We start from the raw sequence: 25,538 nt of genomic DNA on the forward strand, positions 1-25,538 counted from the left end.
GACAATTCATGCTCTTCCATCCACTTTGCATCCATAGGTGGATAGTTCTTGAACTTCACCACATGGCATCTTGCAACCTGTCCCTTAACATTTTACCTGTGCAAGAGGCTCTTGCCTCTGCAAACAAGCATAATTCCACAACACTGACGTACCACCCACGACCAAGTAAGCTCAAATTTCAAGATGATTTACCAATGCGTCATAGAATCCAAGCAATCACCTCAGAGAATCGGCAAGCAACGCGTCACCTGGCAGACCCACATCACTCCCGCAGGAGATCTAGTGGCCAATCCACCGTGAGACCTCTCCCTATCCCATCTTGGCTCATACTTGCAAACCCTAAAAACGCAGCCGAAAATCAGCCCTAATTTGACCACTTTTTGGCAAGGCGAACATGCGGAATTTCATGTCTGTCCTATGAAGAGAAACCCTCTTCCATAATACCCTTCACTTTGTCGGGGCCTTAGTGTAATCCCGCGTTCCTGTACTCTGTGTCTTTACCCAAAACAACCGAGGCTCACTCTTTGAGGAAAAAGTGATTGATATCCCGGCAATGGAACCATGAAACCGGGCCGTGGTGGGGCGGTGGGCGTTGGCTTTCACCCGAAATTCTTTACTTTAGACACACACACAGAGCACATTGCAAAGAGAACCTACAACGGGAATTAACACTTAAGAACACACACGGCTCGGAAGCTAGAATGCCCGAGCAGACGCCGACAACCTGTAGGCCCCAAGATTGGCGCCCCTTTCGGTATTTCTTTATACTTTGAGAGGGTAAATTTACAAAGTAGAGTCTTGGGAATCCTTTGTCTATATCCAACTAGATACCACTTGATTTGGCCAAATTTCGGCAACATAACAGTCCCAAAACCTGCGCGAAACCAATTCCCCTACTGGAACTCACTTCCACTGGCATAAACCCTCTTATTCCTGCCCAAAAACAGTAAATTCAGCACGCTGTATTTACTGGTTTTTGCCCTGTTTTCAGCCCCAAACAGTGCCCTGACTATCCTCTGCCAGTGGGGCACTATTCCCAATGGTTCTGCCGTCCGTATGGCTGAAAAACAGTCAATTTACAGCGCATACACAGCGCTGAAAACGCACCTGTACGGTGAGGTTATGACCCTCACCGGTGCCTGCTTTGGAGTAGCAGTTAGCTACCCCTGTTCCTGCTCAAGGAGGCTCTTGCCTCAACACAAAAGCATGAACCCACATAGCTGTACATCAGTCAAATGAAGAGCCCTCTTGTGGGGCATCACATAACTGCACGTAGGGGAGAGAGAGAGCAGTGTGTAGTGTGCAGGTCATCACTCCTAGCACCACACTGTACATAGAGAGGAAAGCATGCACTCCATAGCTCTTAACCTGTGATAGGTTCTCAATGAAGCATCCTCCCAGCATAAATCGAGGGCCCCCTCTGCTGCCCTTGACCTGTAATGCATCTATGAACAAATAGATGCAAAAAGAGGAAGATTTCCATGGCTGCCAAAACCTGCGTATCGCTGAAAACGCAGCAAAACAGCCCTGTAAACACGCATCTGATGCCTTCCAATGCTGAAAATGAGCTCCTTGGACCTAGGCAAAGTCATGGGAAGCTCAAAAATGGAGAGAAATGGCTGAAAATCAGAGTTAACAGCCTCCAAAACTGCTCCAAAAAGTCAGTTACGAGTTCTGTTCTCCCAAACTTGGTAAATTGACCAAAAAGTGCCACTTGGCACTCATGCATGCAATTTCCCCGCATTGGGTTTCCTGCTTAAAAATCTCTCAACCGGTGCATCAATTGACTTTGCAGCAGATTACTAAAATGTTCCCCTTGTCATACCGGAGGTAATGACGCGAACACATTTCACGACCCAAAATAGCAGTTCCCTAATTTTTAGGAGATGCTTCCGTTGGGCTCCCTGTGATCTTCTGACCATCTATCCTCATTGGGACCGCATCCAAAAGTGCAATGTGGTCCAACTATCGGATACTTTTTGTTGGTGATCCCACCTTGACTTTATGCCTTTATTGAGTTCACTTCCTAGTATCCACCAACTTGCTAAGTGCCACGAGGGGACCTATATGATCTTGCTCTGAGCCTAGACATCCTCTTACTATACGAATTCCAGTGCCGACCACTTCCTGTCTGCGGGTGAAACTACCGTTCACATTGGCCATACAATGTCCGACCATTTACAACTTCAAAAAGAGAGTCTCAAAAAGTAAACAAAAATCATTGGAAAGAAACCAACTAAGGTTAGCAGTTGCCACGTCCTCGTGACAGCATCTGGTCCAAAAGCAAAGCCAAAAAGTTGCCAGCGTAAATCACGGAAATCCGTACAGCCTATCACCTCATCAACGAGCGCAATTTTCGAAAATCTCCCTGCTGCCCTTAGGGTTAGGGTTAGGGTTTCTGCAGTTTTAGGGTCAGGGTTTCCAAAATTAGGGTTTGCAGGGTTTAGGGTTAGGGTTTCCAAAATTAGGGTTTGCAAGTTTAGGGTTAGGGTTTCTAGAATTAGGGTTTCTTGTAGAAATTAGGGTTGGGGTTTTTACTCTCGGACAGCCACGTCATCACTTTGTGACAATTTAGGCCGCTCGGCCACATCTGTAAGTTGGCTCCATTCTTTAGGCTTTGACACGTCAGCAGTTTGTTACAATATAAAACTCCCGGAAGGCCAGATGTAGCAATCTGTGTCGTAAACGTCAAAGCCAAACTAAACAGTCTGCACTATAGAAGCTATCGTAAGCAGCAACAGTCACCGAGAGATCACATGGACCACCACCGGATGGTGTCCTGTCAGTAGGTAGGGTAATCCAAGATGAGGGGGAAGCCAGACTCAACAGTCTGCGCTGTGTAGGGCCTCTGAGAAGAGGTGTGGTCAAACCAATTTGTCTACACCGTAATCGTCCTGTATGAAAAAGGGAAGCCAGATTGAGCAATCTATGCAGTGAAGATCCTCTAAGAAGAGGAAAGGCCAGACCAATCTGTCTGCGTCGTCTTGCCTGTATCTCCTGCCTCCAATCCTCCGGTGTAAACCAAACAAAATCCACGCCACCAAACCGCATCTCGGTGTGGTTCTCAATGTGAATGAGCTAGGAGTGGCCTACTGCCGAGGTCGGGGGATAAGTCTGTTGTAAGGTTACCGAGGGTGAGTATAAGCAACCTTGAAGGTAGCAATCCAAATGATCAGGAGTGTTGAAGAGCAATTGCACTACTATCCAAGCCAAGCACCGAGTGACTCCGGAGTCCGGATGTAGTTGCATAATGATGCTTGATCTCCCGCATCTCGCAAGTAAACTCTCCAAGAGAGTCCAAAGCACTGAAGTCCCACGCCAGTCTGTAGATCCAAGCAATGAATCTGCCCAAGAAGAGATCCAAGATCCTCTCCCTAAGTCCATGTAGATGCTCCTGTGGAAGCAAGTGATCTGACGTGTCGAGGTCAAGTGGTAAGTGTTTGTCCACCCAAGATGGTGGAGTCTTCTCTGGGAATGTCGGAATCCCATATGCCATGAGCATGGCCATATCTCATGTGAACTCCTCTGATGAGTGCTTAGATGTGTCCATAGAAAACCACAAGTCACCACCCCCTTTGGAGTGCGCAACCGCCGAATGATGGCTGGAATGAATGGATCTCCCAAGGATCGTACGCCCGTAGATGATCAAGCCGATGTTGAGACACCGTGTACTGCAGCAGTCACTGAGAGACCGCATGGACCACCACCGGATGGTGTCCTAGCAGGAGGTAACTTCATCCTCTGTGAAAAACACAAGCCATGTGGCTGCTGTCCACCCAAAAACGCAACTGCGAGGTGATGAAAACGCTGCTTTCCAGCCATTTTCAGCGTGCTTGTACGCTCCCGGCATGGTCCGGAGCGGTGCAGAGGTATGAGGAGGATGGTGAATCCTTGGCACAACCCAAGTGGGCTGAAAACACAGAAAACAGCGGTATTGCTGGCTGAAATCTGAAGATCTGAAGAGGAATTTGACCAGCAATGCACCGGATGCAAGGCCGTGTGTCGTAGGCAAGATCTGGTGGAGCAAAGCTGAGCGTTGCCCCCTCTCCGGAAAAAACGCTGATGGGCTGCAAACACGCAAGTAGAGGGGAAGGGTTTTCCGTCGACAAAAGTCCCAAAAAGTGAAGCGTTAGCAGCCTGATGCAAAAACGTTGGCTGTTGCTGATCTTGGGAGAAGTTCTTGATGAGGAGATGCGCCTTGGAGCACGGCAGAGCCTGAACTTGTTGATACCATGTGAGAGTGCATGTGTGCGGAAGCGTGAGAGAGGAGAGAGAGAGAGAGAGAGAGAGTAGACCACAAACGCAATATGTAGGGGACGATCAGCCCCCCGTGACTACCATGAGCAGAAGACCCGTAGTACAATCAATATTTGATGATCTCTGCGTGATGAGATGTGGAAATGGGTACCCCCCTGGCCCCATATATAGGTGCCCAAGGGGAGGTAGGGCAAGGTGTCACAAGACGGGCACCACGTGCCAATAGAAAAGAACAGACTGAACAGACTTTTAGCACTTCAATAACAACTGAACTGAAAGAGAGACGACACGCGACACGGAGTGGCGGAAATCCACCCCAGAGAGTATTGGCCCCAAACCTTGGCGCCCCTTTCGGTATTTCTTTATATTGCATCATCAAAGTACAAGCCGGTACTCCAAACTCTGCTCCTTCTCCAGGAAGCATGCCAGAGAATGAGCCCTAACCTCATATTTAAAGGCCCTTGGCCTAAAAAGCAGTTTACAGTTAAAAGCCTTCAAACTTAAAAGCTTCTGGTCCAAAAGCAAAGCCAAAAAGCTGCCAGCGTAAATCATAGCTCCGTTCTTCAGTAGGTCGACACGTCAACAGTTTGTTACATCTCCCCTTCTTGAAAGAGAGTAATCGTCCGCGATTACAGCATATCTGCAAAACAACTCAAGTTAGTTCAAAAATTTCGGAGGGTCATTCCGAGGGACAATCAATTTGCTCTTTTTATTAAGGAGTTAGCTTCTCCTTTCTGCTCTTTTGATCAAGGAGTTAGCTTCTCCTTTCGACTGTTTTGATCAAGGAGTTAGCTTCTCCTTTCTCCATATCGGAACTCTTGATATTCCGGCGTAGTAAAATTAGCCATCACACCCAGACCGTACTGATCTTCTACAGGTGTCTTGATGCACTAAAATTACATACCCAGGCAATCTCATCCAATTAGGAATATTCACTGGTTGGCACATCACAATGCAACACAAATGCTCACATATGCATGTTACAAGACATAGAAACATAAAGCCGCCGATGAACACTCCTCCCGCATAGCCTAACAAGGTCCGGGCCAGGAGATATTCAACGACTCCCTCATCACTCCTCCCGCATAACCTAAAAAGGTCCGGGCCGGGAGATATAGAGGCCTTTTACAACCAAACGCCCCCCAGACCGCAGCCTGCGTCGTTTGGAGGTGCTAAGAGTAACCACTGCTCAGACTTCTTAATACTCCTCCCGCATAACCATCCAGGTCCCAGCCACGAGTCACAACAACAATTATTTTACAAGCATACAACCAAACGCTCCCCAGGCATCGGCCTACGTCGTTTGGATGTTTTCAAACATACAACGAAATGCTCCCCAGGCATCGGCCTGCGTCGTTCCGAGGTTCAAACAATACCAAAACAGTATTTCTCACTTCTCCACCCGGGAGTAAAATCACCAATCATTGAAACCAGTATCAAACCAGAGTCAAACAATTCAAATCGGCACCAAAACACGTTCAAAACAGATACCATCCATTTCAAACAAATTCCAAACAGGATCACCAAACAAGATCAAACAGAACTCAAACTTAAAAAGCAATCTTGACATCAGTCGAGCTCGAAAAGTCGATTGACTTTCCATCTTGAAACCTGCACCAAAAATAAGGGTTAGGTTCCTTCCATGAGGTTGTAGCCGAGTACAGCATGGTCCGTCAGCTCTTGGACAAACAGTGTTGCTTTGGCGGTGATGGTAGTCCCAAGATAGCAATCGCACTAAACCTCCAAAATCATCTGCTCGTGAAGAGACATCGATTGAGAGATGTCGAGAAATTTGAAGATATAATCTGCTAGGGTTTCCATGGCAAGCATTTCAGGATATCCCACTCTGCCAGAAGTTGCACTCCGAAGGAAGATGTCAGAAACCATACAACTTCGGGCAAAAATTTTCTTGAAAGCTTGCCAAGTACTTGGGAGTATGTTGCTTGGTAGTTTTAGACATCAACATCTACATGGCACTGCTTCTGAGAAAAAAAACAGTGACTTGAAACAAATCTGGATCCTTCTCTTGCAAGTGATCTTAATTGGCTTATGCCCTGTAAGACACTGCGGTGAAGACGGGAGCGCGCCCGCTGCGCGATGAAGTAAGGGTGGGAGTGGCTAATAAGTCCGGGTTGGAGGGCGAAGATACCTCGAATCAAATTCCAATAGCTCTGTCTGCTCTTTTGTAGGACCAGTATGCTTTTAGAAAAGCACACGCCTGATGCTCTAATACCACTGTCACAAGATGGGCACCACGTGCCAATAGAAAAGAACAGACTGAACACACTTTTAGCACTTCAATAACAACTGAACTGAAAGAGAGAGACGACACGCAACACGGAGTGGCGGAATTCCACCCCAGAGAGTATTGGCCCCAAACCTTGGCGCCCCTTTCGGTATTTCTTTATATTGCATCATCAAAGTATAAGCCGGTACTCCAGACTCTGCACCTTCTCCAAGAAGCATGCCAGAGAATGAGCCCTAACCTCATATTTAAAGGCCCTTGGCCTAAAAAGCAATTTACAGTAAAAAGCCTTCAAACTTAAAAGCTTCTGGTCCAAAAGCAAAGCCAAAAAGCTGCCAGCGTAAATCACGGAAATCCGTACAGCTTGCCACGTCATCAACCAGCGCAAATTTCGGAAATCAGCCTACTGCCCTTAGGGTTAGGGTTAGGGTTTCTACAGTTTTAGGGTTAGGGTTTCAGCAATTAGGGTTTCAACAATTAGGGTTTTTGGCAAAAATTAGGGTTAGGGTTTTCTGCACTCGGACAACTACGTCATCACTTTGTGACACTTCTTCTCTTGCTTGTTCTTCTTAGGGTTTAGGTCCCTCGGCCAGTAGCTCCGTTCTTCAGTAAGTCGACACGTCAGCAGTTTGTTACACAAGACCTGATAAAAAAACCCCACGACCCAATAGAAAAGTGATATATGAAAATATATGAGGGCGCCCGAACAAAGTGGATGGCCAGCCCCAAACTCGGGCAGCCGAACCAAGAGCAACCTAGACTATGGGTGGCCAGCCCGGAGACATACTAGTCATACAAGTATGCCCTAGACCTATGAAGCAACAGAGTAGTGTAAGTCTAACAATTTCTACCATTGTCCTATTTTTTTGCTCCCCAACTCCATTCTCTGAAGGTGATATGGTATTTGCAAGCCATTGTCTGCACAAAACTGAATGAAATCTCTAGAGGTAAACTCCCCGCCTTTGTTCGATCGAATGGTCTTCAACATTTGATTGCTTTCCTTCTCCACAAGAGAGCGCCAATTCTTGAAGAGGCCAAATGCGTGTTGTAGAAAGTATACCCAAGTAAAGCGGTTGAAATCATCCACCAACAGCATGAAATAGAGAGCCTTGCCGAGGAAAGGGGTCTGCATAGGTACACAAAGGTTAGTGTGGACCAACTCCAAAACGGCAATGGCTCGACCTGTAGCAAGCCTCTCAATAGATTCTTAATGTTGCTTCCCACGAATGCAAGTAATGCATTTCCCATACTTACTCCCAGCATCTGGTAAGCTTGTAAGCATATACTCACAAAAAGCAAGCCAAAGAGCTTCATTGTTCAAATGGCCAAATCTGTAATGCCAAAGATCACCTATAGGTATCCATGTCGCTGAAGAAAGAGCATGGAGCCTGTAGAGTCCGTTCTCCATTGAACCCCCTCTGATCTCCTTGCCTGACTCGCGATTCCAAATAGATATCACATCCTCTGTGAAAATCACCTCCATGCCAAGCATGCACACCTCGTGCACAGACATACGATGAAATCCCAGCTTTGGAGCATACAATACCTTGGAGGTATGCATACCCCCTCTGCCATCGAGAATCAACTCCATAGATCCCTCGCTAATGAATAGGAATTTCAGATTTGTCGCCAATAAAGATGGTACCACAACGTTGCCGCATAATGGATAAAAGATCCTTCGAAGGTATCATGTGCCGTGACGCATCACTATCTAGAATCCAATCACGATCATCTCGAACCGCAAGAGTCGACGCAACGTCCTATGTTGAGTCTTGTGAGGGGAGAATCTCCGAATGAACAAAGGCTGCTAACTGCACCACTGCCGCCGAAGAAGTTGAAGCATCTCCAACTTGCTTTGGACACTTCCTCCAATAATGTCCCTTCTCACCACAACTGTTGCAATGTCGTTCTGCCTTCAAGGCTTCCTGTTCGGCATCACTCTTCTTGTCTTCACGGTCCATTACCATTGGAACAATCTCGTCTCAAGAGATAGTATTCAGTAGGCCACTTGTAATCAATGAAGAATAGAAGGGGTATACCAAGGAGGTAATTGAGCCAAAAGTTGGATGGCCATTCCTCTGAACTGATAAGCTTTCCCATATGAAGTATCTCTTGTTGAAGCTCCTGCATCTTGTTGATGTGATCCTGCATGGAAGAGTTCTTTGCATCAAGGGTTCTCAACTGCACCTCGAGGGCTATCCGCTTCATTGAAGAAACTCGATCACAAAGTAAAGAAAGCCGAACCCAAATCAACTTCGCATTTCATCAATCGTATGTGACTGGTAATTGATGGTGTATTGTTGAGGATAATGAAAGATTTGATTCGAGCGTTGACATGCTCCCATAGCTTAGCTCCCGCAAGGTCCTTTGGCTTTTGAAAGTTGCTTGAAACAAAGCCTCCAAGCTCGTAAGAGTCGAAGATCACCATCATGGTTGCTTTCCAAATGGCATAGTTGTCTCCATTCACTTGCCAATCTGAGGGAAAGGTAGGGAGGGTAGGTATTTTGATTGGTTGATCACCTATGCCGGAGTAGCACTCCTCGTTGACGGGTGGTTCATCACCATCGCCAATCGTACCCTCATTGTGTACTTCGTCATCACAAGCTGAATTTGTGTCAAAATCATCACTCCTCTCCATGGTGTTGGAGAATCTGGGCATGTGATGAGGCTAGGTCAAGGTAGAAGAGAGAAAATCTGCAAATCTGCCCACTATAGCAAGAAAAACAGCAAACCGTCTCTTTTCATTGTGGAAATTCAGCACCAAATACTCGCACAAATCATCGATCCAATTCAAGAGCATGCCGTGGCTTTGAAACCATGTCAAAGGTACAGCGGAAAAGGGTGAATTGGGTGATGAACTTGTCTACAACAGCGAGCAAACCTCCTCTCGCACCGGGCAACCAATATATCTCAAATCTATCCCAATGGATCTTCCCATACTCAAGCTCCTAGCGCGAACCGCCCACTGTACGGGCACAAGAACTACCTGTAGACGATATCACAACGAAGAGGGTGTGCATACGCGGAAATAGGGAGCGCTAGCAAGAGGGAGGGAGATCGCAAGGGGAAACCGCCGCACAGAGAGAGAGAGAGAGAGAGAGAGAGAGAGAGAGAGAGAGAGAGAGAGAGAGAGAGATGGTGGAGAGAAAACGCTAGAGAGATTGTAGCCGCACACACCAAAACGCTAGAGAGAGGCTGTAGCCCAAAACGTTGGATCTCTACACTGAACAACATACCAAAAGTACAAGGGGGTGGGTTGCATATATAGGCAATTCCCAGAATTGCCCTACCTACTGCAAAACCCCGTGATCTTGATAAATGGCTAAAAAATGCTAATAAATATGTAAACTCGCTAAAAGTGACCAGACATACATATTCAGTCGCACAAATGCAAAACACTCCAGACTCCGACCCTGGGAAACCCTAGGAACGGGGATCCCGCCTAATGCCAGCCTATTGGGTGAGCAATGCCGTGGAGTGCATCGCCGAGAACAGGTACGTCTATCTCAAATACGGCCGAGCAAAGTCACAAGACTGCCCACTCCCTAATCTGCTCCTGGGAGATACTGCAGCCACCACTAGAGAGGAATCTAAACTCTAACAGTGTTGTGCCTTGCCTCCAAAATCATCCACATTCCATCATCTCTAGATATACCTAGATGAATCCAGGATAAGCCCAGATTCACCCTTGAAGGAAAGTGCAAGGTATAGACCCATGGTAGTCACCCACAAGATGATATAACCATCAGCTCCATCATGCATAGTATTGACTAAATACAACGACATCCCCACTAACGTCATCAGTGCCCAATAGTGGGTGTAGAACTAGGTACTAACATATGCTCCCCAACACAAAACACACCACACGCACACACACATGAGCATACATCAACACAAAGTTCAGAGTACTGAGTTTCTGTCATGACTCCGAAGATCAAGGGCAGACTCAGCCATAATGAAGCCTAGCACTAAAAGAAGCATGAAATTGAAAAAAATAGCACAAATGAGGTAGTTGATAGGGCATACGCACCACAAACGATAGAAAGAATTAGCACAATATCAATTGGTCGTAACTCGACGAAAACTTCACAATGTGAAGTCTGCATGTCCGCTATACACATTCCATCATCTCTAGATGCGGTACTCCAAAATAAGATGCAGATCTCCAGCACAACCAAACTGTAAGAGAGGAAGGAGGAACCCACTTTTCCTCCACCAAAAAGCCAAGAGAAGGTACCAAGGTGAGCTTCTCTCTGACCAAACCAACTTTCCCAAAGCATCATTAATCTGACACTCATACAAATCTGCGAACTGTCTAATATCCATGTAATAGCCGGCCTTCACCATCATATGCTCCTATAGGATATCCTAGGCAGCATCCCTCGTCTAAGAGATCTCATGTAATGACTGTAGTCTAAATTTAATCAAAAGTAAACTCTCTAGACCAAGAAAAGTTTTGGCGTCTGCTGACATCTACAAGAAAAACATGTGAACACATAATGGCCCCACCCCTCAAAGATGTCTCTCGAGACCTCCATGGACAACACGCAAAGAAATGAGGAAGCAGAGACATGGATAATAGGACATTTGCAGGTGATGCAAAACTTGCTAAATAATCAAACTCCTCAGGTAACTAAGGAGACTAAGGAGACTCACTATCCTGCTCTCCCCCAATAGTGCTTGTTGTAAGAGGCACCTGCGACTAAATCTTCAAAGAGTTGTTGACTTGGCCTATCCTGGGACACCTCACGTTGATTTTGAACCACCTTTAATTGTTGATCCTCGTGCCCTATCTGTTTGTCCAACTGCTCTGAAACACCCTCTCAATCCTGATCTGGTAACCTCTCCTGAGAAGGTCTATCTGGGGGTTACTCTACCTCGTTAATCCTCTCTCTCATTACTTGTGTCTCAGTACCTGCCCTTACCTGCCTGCCTTTCTTTGTCTCTGTCTGCTCATCGTTGTGTTGCTGGTAATCACTTTGTTGACTACTCTATTAGAGCATTATGTTCACCTTCTACATGTTTGGTATCTCTCTAGAGTGGTCCAGTCCGTCCCAATGTCTTTTAGGGACATGTGATAGGCAGTGAGGACTATTTTTGTGGCTATGCTCGGCCGAAGTGAGGTAGCTTTCTCATGTTGCGATATTCCTAGCCATGTGTAGCCTTGAGTTTTGGCTCTCTCTATAACAGGCTTGGAAACCCAAGCAAGAATTCAATAGCAACACACAAACAAAAACTGCAACAAACAGAAGCCTTGCGACCTCGAAGGTCAGGCTGATCACAAAGATATTCAATGAATGGTGGTCAGTCTTTGGCGTTGCAGAGATGGGTGGATTCACCTTTTGCTTCGGACAATCCGGTTTGATAGCAATCATAGAATCAATTCTTCTTCTAGTCCTCCGTCCGAAAGGTCTTGTTGTCAAATTCCTTGATTTTCTTCTGCAAAGGTGTTGAGTGCTGACTTGAAGCTGCAGGTTGCGCGAAGCGCTTAAACTTTGACAAAGAGGTGACACGGTTTGAGGTATCCCCCATCGTTAGGCTGCCTCCAAAAATTGCCAAGGTACTATTATAATCATTGGCAAACTTGTAGATGTTCTCAAAGGATTGTAAGATGCAGCGGAAGTTAATGTTGAACTTTGCTCAAGATAGTGCTCCGAACTGTGCTCAAGGTTCCTTTTACTTACGGAAGGGTTTCATTCATTATGAGTAGTGATTGACGACAATGAGGGGCCGTCCAATCAAAATGCCTATCTCTCAACAAGAATCTTATGTCCTTGTAATCAATGCAAACATATTGTGCGACGAACAAGACACATTTATTTGCAACACATTCGCAAATTTGGAGACCCATCTATTATAGATCGAGTTGTTGCCAATTACAACTCGTTGGACTCTGACACTGGCCAACAGGCAGCAATTTTGCAATCTAATAGACGCGTTCGGAGGTGCTTTACTGAAGCAGCATACGTGAGGCCACAAGATGCAGCCTCTGACAGCTCGGAGGATGATCATGCTGAGCACATTCCCAATGAGGCTGGTGAGGAGGATCACAAGAGGGAATTACGACGAGCACCAAAAGAGTATTCAAAGTTAAACCACCCAGTTGCGAACCCCCAAGATAAGCCACGAGAGACGAAAAATGAGGATTGCAAGAGAAAGATTGGAACCTATCCAAACCCAACAGTAAAAATTGAACGAGTCCAACAACTGAGGGGTTTGGTGGAAGAAACTCAACGAACATTAGAACCTGAACCCAAACATATCCAGATGTCGGACCGAGACTTAAACTTTGCCCTTCGAGACTAAGATGGCTTCCACTTTAATGAGAACGTAGCTTAGATAGTCAAAATCTGGCTTTTCCTTCGTGATTTGCAAGCGTACTGCCTTGGCCACCATCTTGTACTCCTCAGACAACTTCGACTACTGCCAAAGCTAGATGCACTAGGTTCAAATCATTCATCACATAGAATGTTGCAAATAATTTTTCTTTCCAACACATACTCTTAACAATACACACATGAAGAGCATGTTCATTCTAGGAAATTTCCAATTCAATGTACATCTTTTCATAAAGTCATTCCGAGTAATACTGTCAGCCTGTCAGTAACCCTAAAATCTCAAGGAGAAATTAATGACTTTATTCAATCTAGGCAATTTGTGACGAAGGAGTGGAGCGGCTCCCCTCTTATTCAATCGTACCGCACCAGATTCAATTGTTGATTCATCAGTAGTTTTGGAATAGACAATGCTAATAATCCAAAAGCCTCAAGGTACAGATCAAAACACAAGAGAATCTGCGAGGTTCTCTTCCCCCATCTCCTTTGCATCGAGATCCAAAAGGTGCCCTTGGCCAAATTATCGTTGGACCTAGCTCGAGTCAGTAGAGTCTACACTTGAGGTATTGCATTGTGTGTACATTCCATTTACGCAATCTAAAGTGAACAACACATCGGCCACAGTGTGGGGGGCCCTTGAGAGGGTTGGTTAGGACCCCATCGGGTGTCGCTCTCCTTCTCTCTCTCTTTCTCTCTCCCTCTACACATCTCTATTGCATTCTCTCATTCCGTCTCTAGGGAAAGGTAAAAGGAACCGTCATTCGAGTTGAAAGAAATCACCAACGCAAGGAAAGAAAGAAAAGGATTTGTGGAAGTGTAAAACTAGATCTTCACCATTTCATTTCCGTTGCACTTCTTGAATCTGCTAGCCACCTCGAAAGTCGATTTTCCGGCCCAAATAACTGGGAAAATTGCTGATTTGCTCTTCTTTTGAGAGTGCTATAAGCTTTTCATCAACTGGTTTGTCGTATTTTCAAGAGCTTCTTCATCAAACTCTGTCTGCGAGTATGGTTTTTTCTTTTTTGCACTCGGCTTTGCTTTTTGTTTCATTACCGACTTGACAAGAAAATGGACGACCTCTTGCCATCCAGAGTGAACCTTGTCAAGCGGATACTTCTTCAAGTGACTCACATATTTCGGTATTTGATCGATCTTTTCATGCACTTGTCAACCTGTAGTTGACATTTGTACTCCGTTCTATCGAGATTCCCAACCCAAAATTTGCTCCGAGCTCCTCTAAAAATTTGCCAAAATCTTTGTTGGTTTCCTCTACTCCCTATTGGGATTTAGCTTTTCTTTATCCTACCGCAGAATAACCGTCGGAGGGGTGTCCTCTTTGTTTGATTCTCTACGAGAACCCATGTGTGCTGCAAAAAGGATCGGATTCTTCATAAAGAAGAATCGTCAAAGCTCTGATAGCACTGTTGCAGGCTTGGGCACTCCAAGCGAGAAATCAAAAGCAACACATTAACAAAAACTGCAAATAATTGAACTTGAATATCTATATATATATATATATATATATATATATATATATATATATATATATATAGAGAGAGAGAGAGAGAGAGAGAGAGAAGGAGATTCGACACAAAACGTTGGAGTTCCATCCCTAGATGCACCCGTATTTCTTTATTATTGATTCGCAAAGGTACAACTCCCTAAGGGTCCAGTTCTCTCTAAGACTCTACGTGCATATGCTCTCCAAAGACTCGCCCTCCGAACACTTATAAATAGTACAAGGGATGCCCAAAAGCATAGCCCCAAAAGCTCTCTTCCAAAAGCATCCAAACCCAAAAGCTTTTGCTCCCAAAAGCATGCGCCACAAGCAACTTAAAAGCATCTATCGTGAATTGTGGATGTACGTACAGCCTACCATGGCCACATCTTCAGGTTCTTCTGGGTTAAGAGTTTTTTAACTCTAACCCCTTGTCCTCTCGATCAATCCTTCAGGTTGGTCATGCCACGTCACAAACTTGTGAGATGTGGGTCGGGCAATTTTATTACTTCCTTGGAGGGGGAAGGCGGGGGGGGGGGGGGGGGGGGGGGGGGGGGGTGAATTGTGTTGTGCAGGGCCTTCTCTTCTCCCTCTCTCCCGCGAGTTTCCCTTGTCACCACGTCTGCCGCTACACTTTGGCATGGTATCAGAGCCTAGGCTTGACGACGCCTAGACGATCCAGGGTGCGAGAGGGTTGATATAGGTTGCGTTTTTTCATAGACAAGATCTGACTACGTTTTTGTCACCGAAACATCTCCAATCCCAACATTTTTGCATCCAAAGGGGGCTGATTGGTGTTTTCTGCGTTTTTGTCACTCGTGATGAACCCTTGTGTACCAACGTTTTTCAGCCTATTTTTGACGAGAAGTGTTGAAGATTTTCAACATGAAAGTTGGACGAGATTTGAACTATGTTATGAAGAGGTGTACCTACCCTTGCTGAGGAGATTGGAGATCCCTTTCAACAGGAGGTTGCTTGCAGCCTTGATACCCAGTTTGTACCCGTTTATGGAGGATTGCTTTGAGACCTTGACGTATCTTGACGATGGCACCAAAGAAGAAGAATGTTTGCATAGAGTTCTCATGATGGAGATGTTGTAGAAAAAGTCTATGAAGACATGGTGGATGATGCTTTGGAGCCTTTGCGAATAACAATAGGAATTACTCAAGAGGAAGATTCCGGTGTTGTCGATATTTCCACAGGATCAAAAGCTGGATGCCACCAATTACCAGGGCTAGAAGGTGCTTATGGATGCAGTATTGGAGCCATACCACCTTATCTTGATAGTGCACGACAAGATTGAGCGCCCCTGTTGAGGGAGGGTTTTAGAGCATTATGTTCACCTTCCAGACGCTTTTCTTCTTGCTTAGGGGCATCCCTAGGAAGAGGAGTCGACCTCAGATTGTAGGGGCTGATTTGGGAAGTCAATCATGTACCAAATGACCATCTCATATCATGTCATGTAATTTCATGTCATGTGAATGTCCTAAGGGTAGGTTTGTAGGCTAAAGCCCATTCTCGGCAGCGATTGCAAGAGCTCTTGTGGCATCACAGAGTGGACGGCTTGTATTTGCATTTCTAAGGTGTGGTGAGAGTGTATGTGTCCTCTGCCTTTTCCTCACAACAGACGCACTCTGAGGTTGTCTTTCCTATCCCTGGCAACCACCTTGCATCAACATTTTTCTGATCCAGAGAGGTGGTACGCTTGTGTTTCAAACTCCAAAAGCCTCTGGTACCTGCATTTTCAACCCAGAGAGAAGGGGAAAGTCTGCATTTTTTCAACTCTATCCTGAGCAAACTATTCGGCTGCATTTTTCACCCTTGGGAAGCTGTTTTTTCATCCATAATTTGCGCCACACTATGGGGGTTGCAGGGTGCTTTCTTTTGGCAATGATATTTGGTTACAGAGATCTCTTCTCGCAAGGCTTGCTTGCTATGTTTTAAGACTGATCCCAATCACACATCTGTCTGCAGAGAATATACTATCATGACTTTGCATGGACTTGATCAGTCAAAGAAGGACATATCCTAAGTGAGCTTTCCTTTCCGTGAAGTCAAAACAAGTTTTTTTGTTTTAGAATGCCAACTTTCCCCCTTCCATACCTGAAGAGATTCCTACACATTAAGGTCTTCAAAGATAGTTGTACTATCATGTTTGTCCATATCCATACGCAATACCTCCTAGAGTGATACGCTGATGCAAAGAACATATTGACATAGCATGAAGGTGACTTAAAAAGATAAAATTCGTATAAACACAAGCAACTACGATGGACCCAAACAACTTTGGAAAAAAAGCCCACCTTAATATGGCAAAGTACGGACAAAGAGAATTTTCTTCTCTCTTACAGAATGTAAACTTACTTGATGAAACCCAGGCTCCTTGGTAAGAGGTATCCCCAGCTCAGTAATGCAAGCATGGAGTCGATCATCACTCCCAAACAGAAAAGGGTACCTTTCAATGCAATCATCCAGCATGCCTGAAAGCATTTTTGCCAATGAGTGGCTGATTGCGATCCCACCCCCCCCGAATGACATGCCATGGCTGAAATAGGTGTTTGATGAATGACTTTCGGATGGGTTCCCAATGTAATATAGCTGACTTGAATCATACTTTCTTAACAACTGCAAAAGGTTTTCTACCGCAAACACAGTATCATCATCACCCATTACAAACCACTTTACATCAGGTAACCCCTGATCAAATGCTTCTTTTATTATCCTTGCTATGCGAATACCAGAGGGATGACCTGTTGGATTAGTGTAGCTGAAACGGCTGATATCTTCAGATACCTTGACAATGGGAAGCCCTTCTCCAGGGTCCTCTTCAACACTATCTTCTAACCATACAAACCCTCGCATTTCTCTTGGCCTCCACCATAGCTTTACATACTCCTTGCGTCGAGGCCATAACTTAGCAGCCCCTGCAATTCCAAACTGGATTTGATTCATTGATAGATCATGTGTTGCATTCAAACTGTGCCCATGCCATGTCTCAGCTGTAAGTGTGGTGTTCATTTGTTCATTCAACTCCATGAGGTCCCATGGAAAAATGGTAGAGCTGCTTTGGAATGTTTGATGTGGATGATAGCACGAATTGTTTGGCGCAAATACCAAGGATACCCAAGCCCATGTGAACAGAGCAAGAACGGCTATTATGAGGTAGATTGAGCTCTTTCTGATCTGTCGCCATCTCCTGCTTTTGCTCCTGCTCAAAGAGCGCTCAACTGGGTAGAGTCGCATAGTCCTGAATAGAGCAGACCTCTCATTGCCTTAATTCTTGAAATGAGGAACCTCTACATCTCTGTGAGTGGAGGAAGATTCGGTTGAAGATCAAAAAGATGGACGCAAATCCGCAAAGCGCAAAGGGGGAAGGATCGCTTGATAAGAGAAGGTGCTAATGCTACTCTCGCTAGCAGTTGTCCTTTGTTGAGCTGGCTGAATGGGCATGGGGCTATCAAGGTCTTGATCGCAACCTGCGCCCACACGACCCTTTGGTCGTCGTAAGGTCTTGCTTGGTGGCAAGGGGGACCTGGTCACCTGGATCTGAATTTACGTCCTCGATCTGAATCGTTGGATTGCAATACTCTTGCTGGACCGTAGCCGTTGTCTAGTGCAAAAGTGTGATCTTCACGTGGAGATTCTTGCCTCCCTCCCTCTCTCTCTCTCTCTCATATATATATATATATATATATATAGCCAGACTTAGGAGAGTTAGGCACGTGGCAGGGGTTGTCGAAATCCCTCCCCCCTCTATCTATAGTATAGATCATTTGCTCATAGCCTCACGCAAAGAGTGAGTTGACCATACAAGTCTCTCCTTCTTTGTTGCTCAAATTAGATGTGCACGAGAAGCGCTATTGAGAATCAAAAGCTTTATTGGGGAGAGAGAGATTAGAAACAATCAACTCTAAGTATTTGTGTCTGTGGTTGTGGTTGTGGTTGTGGCTAGCTATGTGTGTGTACATTTCCCTCAATGACACTACAATGAAGGATCTGAAGTTGCAAGCATTAATTAGCAAGTGTTTGCATGTGTAGATATTGTGTTGGACATTAAGAAAGCATTATCATAAGATTTGCACATGTTAAAAGGAAAAGTGTGTACTTGAAAGAAAGGAGAGGCAAGAGCACAAATTCTTCCCGATATAGGTAGTGCCAACGTTTGAATTAGATGGAATCTAAAGAGATCCCTTGGACACTATAAAAGGAAAAGAGAGTTTGAGATGGAATGAAAGTTCTCCTTAACTTAAAAGGTCAAAAGGTTCTTTTTATTTAACTACTTGAGAGAGGGAATCTCGATGGATTCTTTTAGGAAACAAAAGATTAGGTAAGCACCAGCAAGAGAAAGGGGGTTTTTGTGTATTTCCTTCAAATGAAAATAAAAAAAATGTATTAGACAGTTGGTCAACAAGTGGTGTCAGGTGAGCGAGCCAACCAACATAGAGGTTCCACGTGGTTGTTAGGCCGTGCAGATATGCAGGTCGGCACTCGGGACCAAGAATTGAGAGACGGCACAAATCTCTCTTTCTCTCTCCCTCCCTAAATGTTCCTGGTCCAGACACGACAACTCTCTCTATTGGCGGGAGATATACATAGAAACGGTAGAGAGTCGGATGATATTGTGCTGAGAGAGAGAGAGAGAGAGAGAGAGAGAGAGAGAGAGATCCAACAATGGAGGTCAAAGCAAAAGCAATAGTGGCATGGGAGCGATGGTGTGCACGCAAGCCACCGGAGGTGGGGCTGGGACAACACATCCCCTCGCATGTGGGCCTCACAGGTTGGAGAGAGAGAGAGAGAGAGAGATTTTATCTCTCTTCTATACAATGCATTAGGGGAAGGTGTTGTTGTTGTGTCGGCATTGTGAGGGAGGGCACAAACGGATAGGGCAACTCTGTCTGAGCGCAAATGCATGCTGAGGATGGAGGCAGGGCAACAAGCGCGTAAGGTGGGGGGAAAGGGGGAGAGCACTTGCTTGATGTTTTTTTGAGAAAGGTTGGGACGCGAAGGGCATCTCCATAGATTTCATATAAAGAATTGAAAGTAGAGCTGGGTAGTACCAACGTTTTCATTAGATGGAATCTAAAGAGATCCCTTGGGCACTAGAAAAGGAAAAGGGAGTTTAAGTTGGAATGAAAGTTCTCCTTTGATATCAAATTACAAGGTAAAAACGTTTTTTGAGAGAGGGAAGAAAGTAAAAGGGAAGGGTGAAGGAAAAGAAAAGAGGAGAGCGCGCGTGGGGGGCACATTAGTCTTCTTTTTGGCCTGCTCAAGAGAGGCCTTAGTATTGGGCTCGATTGGGCGTTCTTTCACAGATGTCATCCACGTGGAGAGCTTTTGCAAGAAGTTGGGCAGATAGTCGTAGAAGACGTACTGTGGAGTCCCACACCGCAGAAACGATGGCATGCCGTGTTGTGCAAGGAGTCCCAAGGTCCTCACTGTCAAGCCAAATGAAGCATTGAATATCCAAGCTGGATTCACTGAGGACTCAGGAGAGAGGATTCGGGACGCCGTGACTCCAGAGTACTACGTGACTGGAGTGAGAGTACCAAAGTACTACGAGCGAGTGACAGCTGCTTGTGTCTGGATGTGAGGGCTTGCCTTGCACGCAGGAGACAACCTGCTTGGGACTAACAGTCGATTAAAAGCAGAAGGGGTGGCCGCCGCGCAGAGGTTTTGATGCGTGCTCTAGCTGCTCCAGTTGGCGCCCCGAGAGAGAATACTGCACGTGCGAGGCGCCTCAGGGAGATGAAGCCGAGATGCAGTAGTACTTTCGGACAGCTGTGATTGTGACGAGAGAGAGAGAGAGAGAGAGAGAGAGAGAGAGAGAGAGAGAGAGAGAGAGAGAGAGAGCTGAGTCACGCGATTAAGTTGACAGCCGTGATGAACTAAGCTTCTACAGAGTTAGTGCATGATGTGCAGTTCGTGTACTTCCATTGGCAGGCCCTCGTGATCCCTCACCTTGTTCTTAATGCTTAAGGCCACCATAGGCTTATAGCCTAGTGGTTTAGCTTGACCCTCGTTGATTGAACATGATGAGTTCAAATAATGAAAATTGAAATTATGAGTGATTTTGTGTAGCCTTTGAAATGGAGAGTGGGTGGAGTATCTTGTGGAGATTCCATATTAAGAATTGAAAGTAGCAAGTAGTGTTAATCCTCTGCTATTACATTAGAAGAATAGGAGAGGATTAAAAATGTCGCACACCAAGTGGTATACCTCCCTGCAAACATAGACAACATAAAACAATGTATATCACTCTAGAAACTATTCTATCCATGTATGAGTGTGAAGTCGCATCCATTGACGTTCTACACTACGAGTGTTTATACTCAGACATATTGCACATACGATCGTTACAGACGAATGTTTTGGGGGGGGGGGGGGGGGGGGGGGGGGTGCTATTCTCTCTTAGTTATATTATCATGAAAAGGCACACCCTCCTTTATGTTAGTGTGGGGGACTCCTAGTCTCTAGTGTGGGCTTCCACTTTTGAAAGAGAGTATGCTAAAAAACTTTAAGAGCATTGGCTAGAAGAACTTACACTTAGAAGTGGCTGTAGTAGATGTGGCACTTCAATATGCCCTCAATATTGCATCTTTGTGTTTCTTGCACATCGCTTGCTATGTCCTATCGCGGCCCACTATCTAAATGCACTTGCACAAGTTGTTGAAGCTACAACATTGAATAGGAAGGATGTTGTATACAAGTGTGTTTGTGCATTATTGGGCTTTTGATTGCCACATCAAGGAGGAGGTGTAAGAGTGATAGCCAGGGTAGCCATGGCTTGCGCTATGAATATGGGGATGGCGAGAGCTTGCAGGAGTAGGTGAAAGGACGAGAGTAATGGGTATGCCAGTCTCCACCCAAACGATGCTATCTTACAGCCTCCCCCTAGCATATACATTGTTCGGTCGTGCCGATGGCCTTGCCCATAGGACCCATGTCCTTACATTACCCCCCCCCCCACCCCCTTGGAGAATCATTTTCGTCCTCAAAAATGAACGTAGAAAAACGTTTCTTAAGTGCGGAGACATTCTCCCATGTAGAACCTTCTTCAGGTCTATCTAGCCATTTTACCAACACATGTCATCTGGCATGATGTCTGGTGCGAAGCTCATGAGAATCCAAAATCTTTTCGGGTTCATGAGGGATGCTTGACGGTTCGATAAGGTCAACTAATACACCTACGTCAATGACATTATCATTTTGTCCTAGCTGTTTTCGTAAACGGCTAACATAAAAATCAGGATGAACTCGTGAGTGCTAGGGAAGAGCTAACTTATAGGCCACTTGACCTATACGTTTGAGAATGGTAAACAATCCACAATAGCGTGGTGAAAGTTTAGCAACTTTTCATGTCTTCAGACTTTTTGAATGCTCCGGAACCTTGAGGAAAAACCTTGTCTCCTTCTTCAAAAGTGGTAAGACGACGTTACTCATCTGCGTACTTCTTATATCAATCTTGAGATTGCTTAACATTCTGTCGAGCAACTCGAAGCATATCAAAATGGTCTTGGAGAAAATCCTTCGCTTATTGTATCTTCTCCTTAGCCAACCCCACCGTAACGGGTGATCTAGGTTGAAAACCATATAAAAGCAGAAATGGACTAAACCCTGTAGTCACATGCTTTGAACTATTATAAGCAAATTCCAATATAGGGAAGTAGTCTTCCCAATTGGTTTGTTTCTTGCTAACGTTTGCTCGTAGCATATCCTCTAGCACTTGATTAACTCTTTCGGTTTGACCATATGTTTCTAGATGATCAGCCGTACTAAGATTAAGTGTAGTTTCCAACTTTTGAAACACAGCTCTCTAGAAGTGATTATCGAACTTTCGACCTCTGTCACTAATGATACTAGTTGGAAGACCGTAGAGTCTCTATATATGCTCTACAAATAGCCCTGCTAATTCCGACCACATTTTGTAGTAGGTAGTCCTCCTACAAAATCCATAGAGATACTCTCCTACTTACCTTGTGGAATCTCTAAAGGATGTAAAAGGCCACCTACCTTGAGGTGCTATGTCTTATTAACTTGGCATTGTTGGCAGTTTAGTACCTACTCTTAAACATCATTATGTAAGCCTGGCCAATAAAATTGTCGTCGAACTAAGGCATACGTCTTACGAATACTTGGATGACCAGCACTTGGACTATCGTGATACTCAAATAATATTTGGCGCCTAGTGTCTGAGTCTTTTGGCACACATACTCTACCCTTGTGCAGTAAGTAGCCATCATCAATGGAAAAATTCTTCCATCGCCTAAGCTCTTCCTGAGTAGGGGTGGAGCTCTGTGTGTTGGAGTTTTTATCTACGGATGCAAAAACATGTTGATTTGTCTGTGCAGAGATATGTGAGTGTGAGGGATCCCTTCTTAAAATTGCACTCGACACTTTAGCACATGATTGATCTTGTGCACACTTGCCATGTAATGAGTCCAAAAATTCACTCTTTATTTCCGTGAAAGCGAGTGAATTAATATGCGGCATCCAACTTACTGCATCCGCTACTACATTATATCGCCCCGTGCGATATTGTAGCTTACAATCATAGTTTTGAAGGATCTCTGCCCATCTAGCTTTACGACCCTTCAAGTCCGTTTCAGTAGTAAACTATTTTATACTCTCATGATCGAAAATTTATTCAAACTCGGCACCATATAAATAGCATCGCCACTTTCATAAAGCGTGAATTATGGTATAGAGCTCTCTCTTAGGTATGCCCTCCTGGAGAAGTACCGCACCAATTGCTTTATCACTAGCATCAGTCTCTACCACAAACAGCTTAAGTGGGTCAACAATTGCTAGGATGGGAGCAGTGGCTACAATAACCTTGAGTTGTTCAAAACTGCGTTGTTGGGCTTCTTCCCAAGAGAAGGTCTTACCTTTTGCTTTAAGTTGATCCACCATAGGAACAACGATTTTGGCATAATCACAGATATATTGTCGATAAAATCCAGCCATGCCTAAGAAGATTTGAAGCTCCTCAATCGTGTTGGGATGTGGCCATCGAAGAATGGCAGCGACCTTGTCAGTGTCCATCTTGATGCCAAAATAAGAGATCACATGACCGAGGTAATGTATCTCTGTTTTAAAGAAATCGTACTTGCTTTGCTTATCATACAAAGCGTGAGTTTGTAGCTGTTCGAACACTAATCGTAAGTATTCTATGTGTTCATCTTCAGTCTTACTGTAAATGAGAATGTCATCAAGGAAAACCACAACAAATAGGGATGTAAGACACTATCCATGAGTGTCATAAATGTAGTTGGAGCATTGGTTAAACCAAAAGGCATAATTAAAAATTCAAAATGCCCGAACCACGTCCTAAAGGCAGCTTTAGAGATATCTTTCAAAAGGATACGCACCTAGTGGTATCCTAAACGAAAATCTATCTTTGTATAGTATCTTGACCCATGGAGTTGATCAAACAACTCATCCACTGGAGGCAGAGGATACTTGTTCTTGATGGTTATGGCGTTTAATGCGTGATAATCTACACACATGTGCATAGTACCATCTTTCTTTTTTACCAATAGAATCGGTGATGCCCAAGATGAAGTGCTAGGTCTAATGAAACCATGGGCGAGGTAGTCAGCCAACTAACTCTCAACCTCCTTGGCCTCACTAGCACTCATACAATAAAGTGGTTTACTCACCGGTTTAGTGCCCAGCAGGACATCTATGCAATGTTGTACATCACGTGTAGGGGTTAAACCCGGTGGTAAATCACTTGAGAATACATTACTATACTCCGTGAGTAAGTGAGTTAGCTTTTGTCATGCAAAAGGAGAAAGTAAACTAGAGTTATGCTAGGATGAAGAATCTTGTAATGCCTATAATGTTTGTTTTACAACAATTGCACGTTACTCAATAGAATTAAAATTGAGAGCACTTTACTCTTTAGAATTGTTAACACTTTGCTTATCATTAAAATTCATTGCACTTTGCATACCATAACTAGAATTCACAGCACTTTGCTCTTGAGAATTCACAAGACTTGGAGACAAGCAGTAACACAAAAAGACTTCATCTATTAAATCTGCTTTCTGTAAAATAGAAAGCTCGGCTATACATATAAGAGGTGCATATGATATAGTTTTTTCACCAAGCAAAAGCACATGTTTACCATTGGCCATAAAGGATAAGGAGTTTTGTTCATAACTAGTGTGCAATGTGTTTCATAAACTATGCAATCACTCCCGTCCTAAAACTACATCAGCATGGTCAATGTTCATAACTTGAAAGTCAAGTGTCATCGTATGATCTTGAACAATAAGCTCAATCCCTTGAACTACCGTGTCCCATACTTCTTTATCATTTCTAGACCTCTATTCTACCACATACTTGTGGGAGCAAAGAGTCTGTGTAAGCTTCAATTTCTTGATTAGCTTAATAGTGCCATGCATGCGAATCAACTCATGGGGGCCAAAGGTGGGCTGCCACATTGAAGCAGGCACACAACACTTGTGCTTTTCTTCCATATGAAGAACCTCTACAACACAATATTTAGGAGATGAACCTAATGTGAGGCGTTGCACCGTGTGCATGGCCTTTTCTTTGCCTTGCAAAAGAGGACAATCCTTTGTGTCATGTTGATCCAAAAGACATCTGAAACACAAATTGTGTTTCTTTGCACGCTCAAAATCAATAGTGTTGAGAGATCCACGTGGAGTATCTCGTGATTGCTTAAGCTTCTTAGCCTCTTGTGGACGTGAAGAGGTAGATTGTGTCTTATTCCTCTTGGAACGTGTGGGAGATCTACCTCCCCATTGGCTATTAGCCACATTGCTCTTAGCAAAAGTATTCTTAGAGTAGGGAACATTTCCCTTCCTCTCTTGGTCATCATCATATCTTTGGGCATGATCGATGGCTTCTTCCAAAGTTTTTGGATGTTTGGTCTTGACATGAAGACGATAGTCTTTGTCAAGACCCCTATTAAAACCCCGTATCTTTTGGAATTCACCTAGACCTTCTAGTTTTGATATGATTTCTTGATACTTGGAAAGGTACTGAGTGAGAGAGAGGCCAGACATGCGGCATCCCATGCTAACCAATCCTTATCCTCTTCATTGGAGTCCAAAAACTCTTTGGAGAAAGAAGCTTGAAACGCAGCCCAAGACGGAGGACGAACATCTATTGGAAATGTTATCCACCACTTATAGGCCTTGCCTTTAAGAGATAAACTTGTTTCCACAACTAT

General features: G+C 44.6%; 1 protein-coding gene across 1 annotated transcript in view; it reads right to left on the reverse strand.

Moving 5' to 3' along the window:
* Nucleotides 1–17,946, reverse strand: part of LOC147418978 (uncharacterized) — a 39,859-nt gene extending 21,913 nt beyond the window's left edge. The window contains exon 1 of the mRNA XM_086505363.1: nt 16,700–17,946. Coding sequence (XP_086361489.1) covers nt 16,700–17,578 — 879 coding nt within the window. The 5' untranslated portion in view covers nt 17,579–17,946. The remainder of the gene's footprint in view (nt 1–16,699) is intronic.
* Nucleotides 17,947–25,538: the final 7,592 nt, after the last annotated feature.

This window comes from Adiantum capillus-veneris, chromosome 29 (assembly GCF_014529385.1).
Source record: "Adiantum capillus-veneris isolate H3 chromosome 29, ASM1452938v2, whole genome shotgun sequence".
In the NCBI taxonomy this organism is placed as follows: domain Eukaryota; kingdom Viridiplantae; phylum Streptophyta; class Polypodiopsida; order Polypodiales; family Pteridaceae; genus Adiantum; species Adiantum capillus-veneris.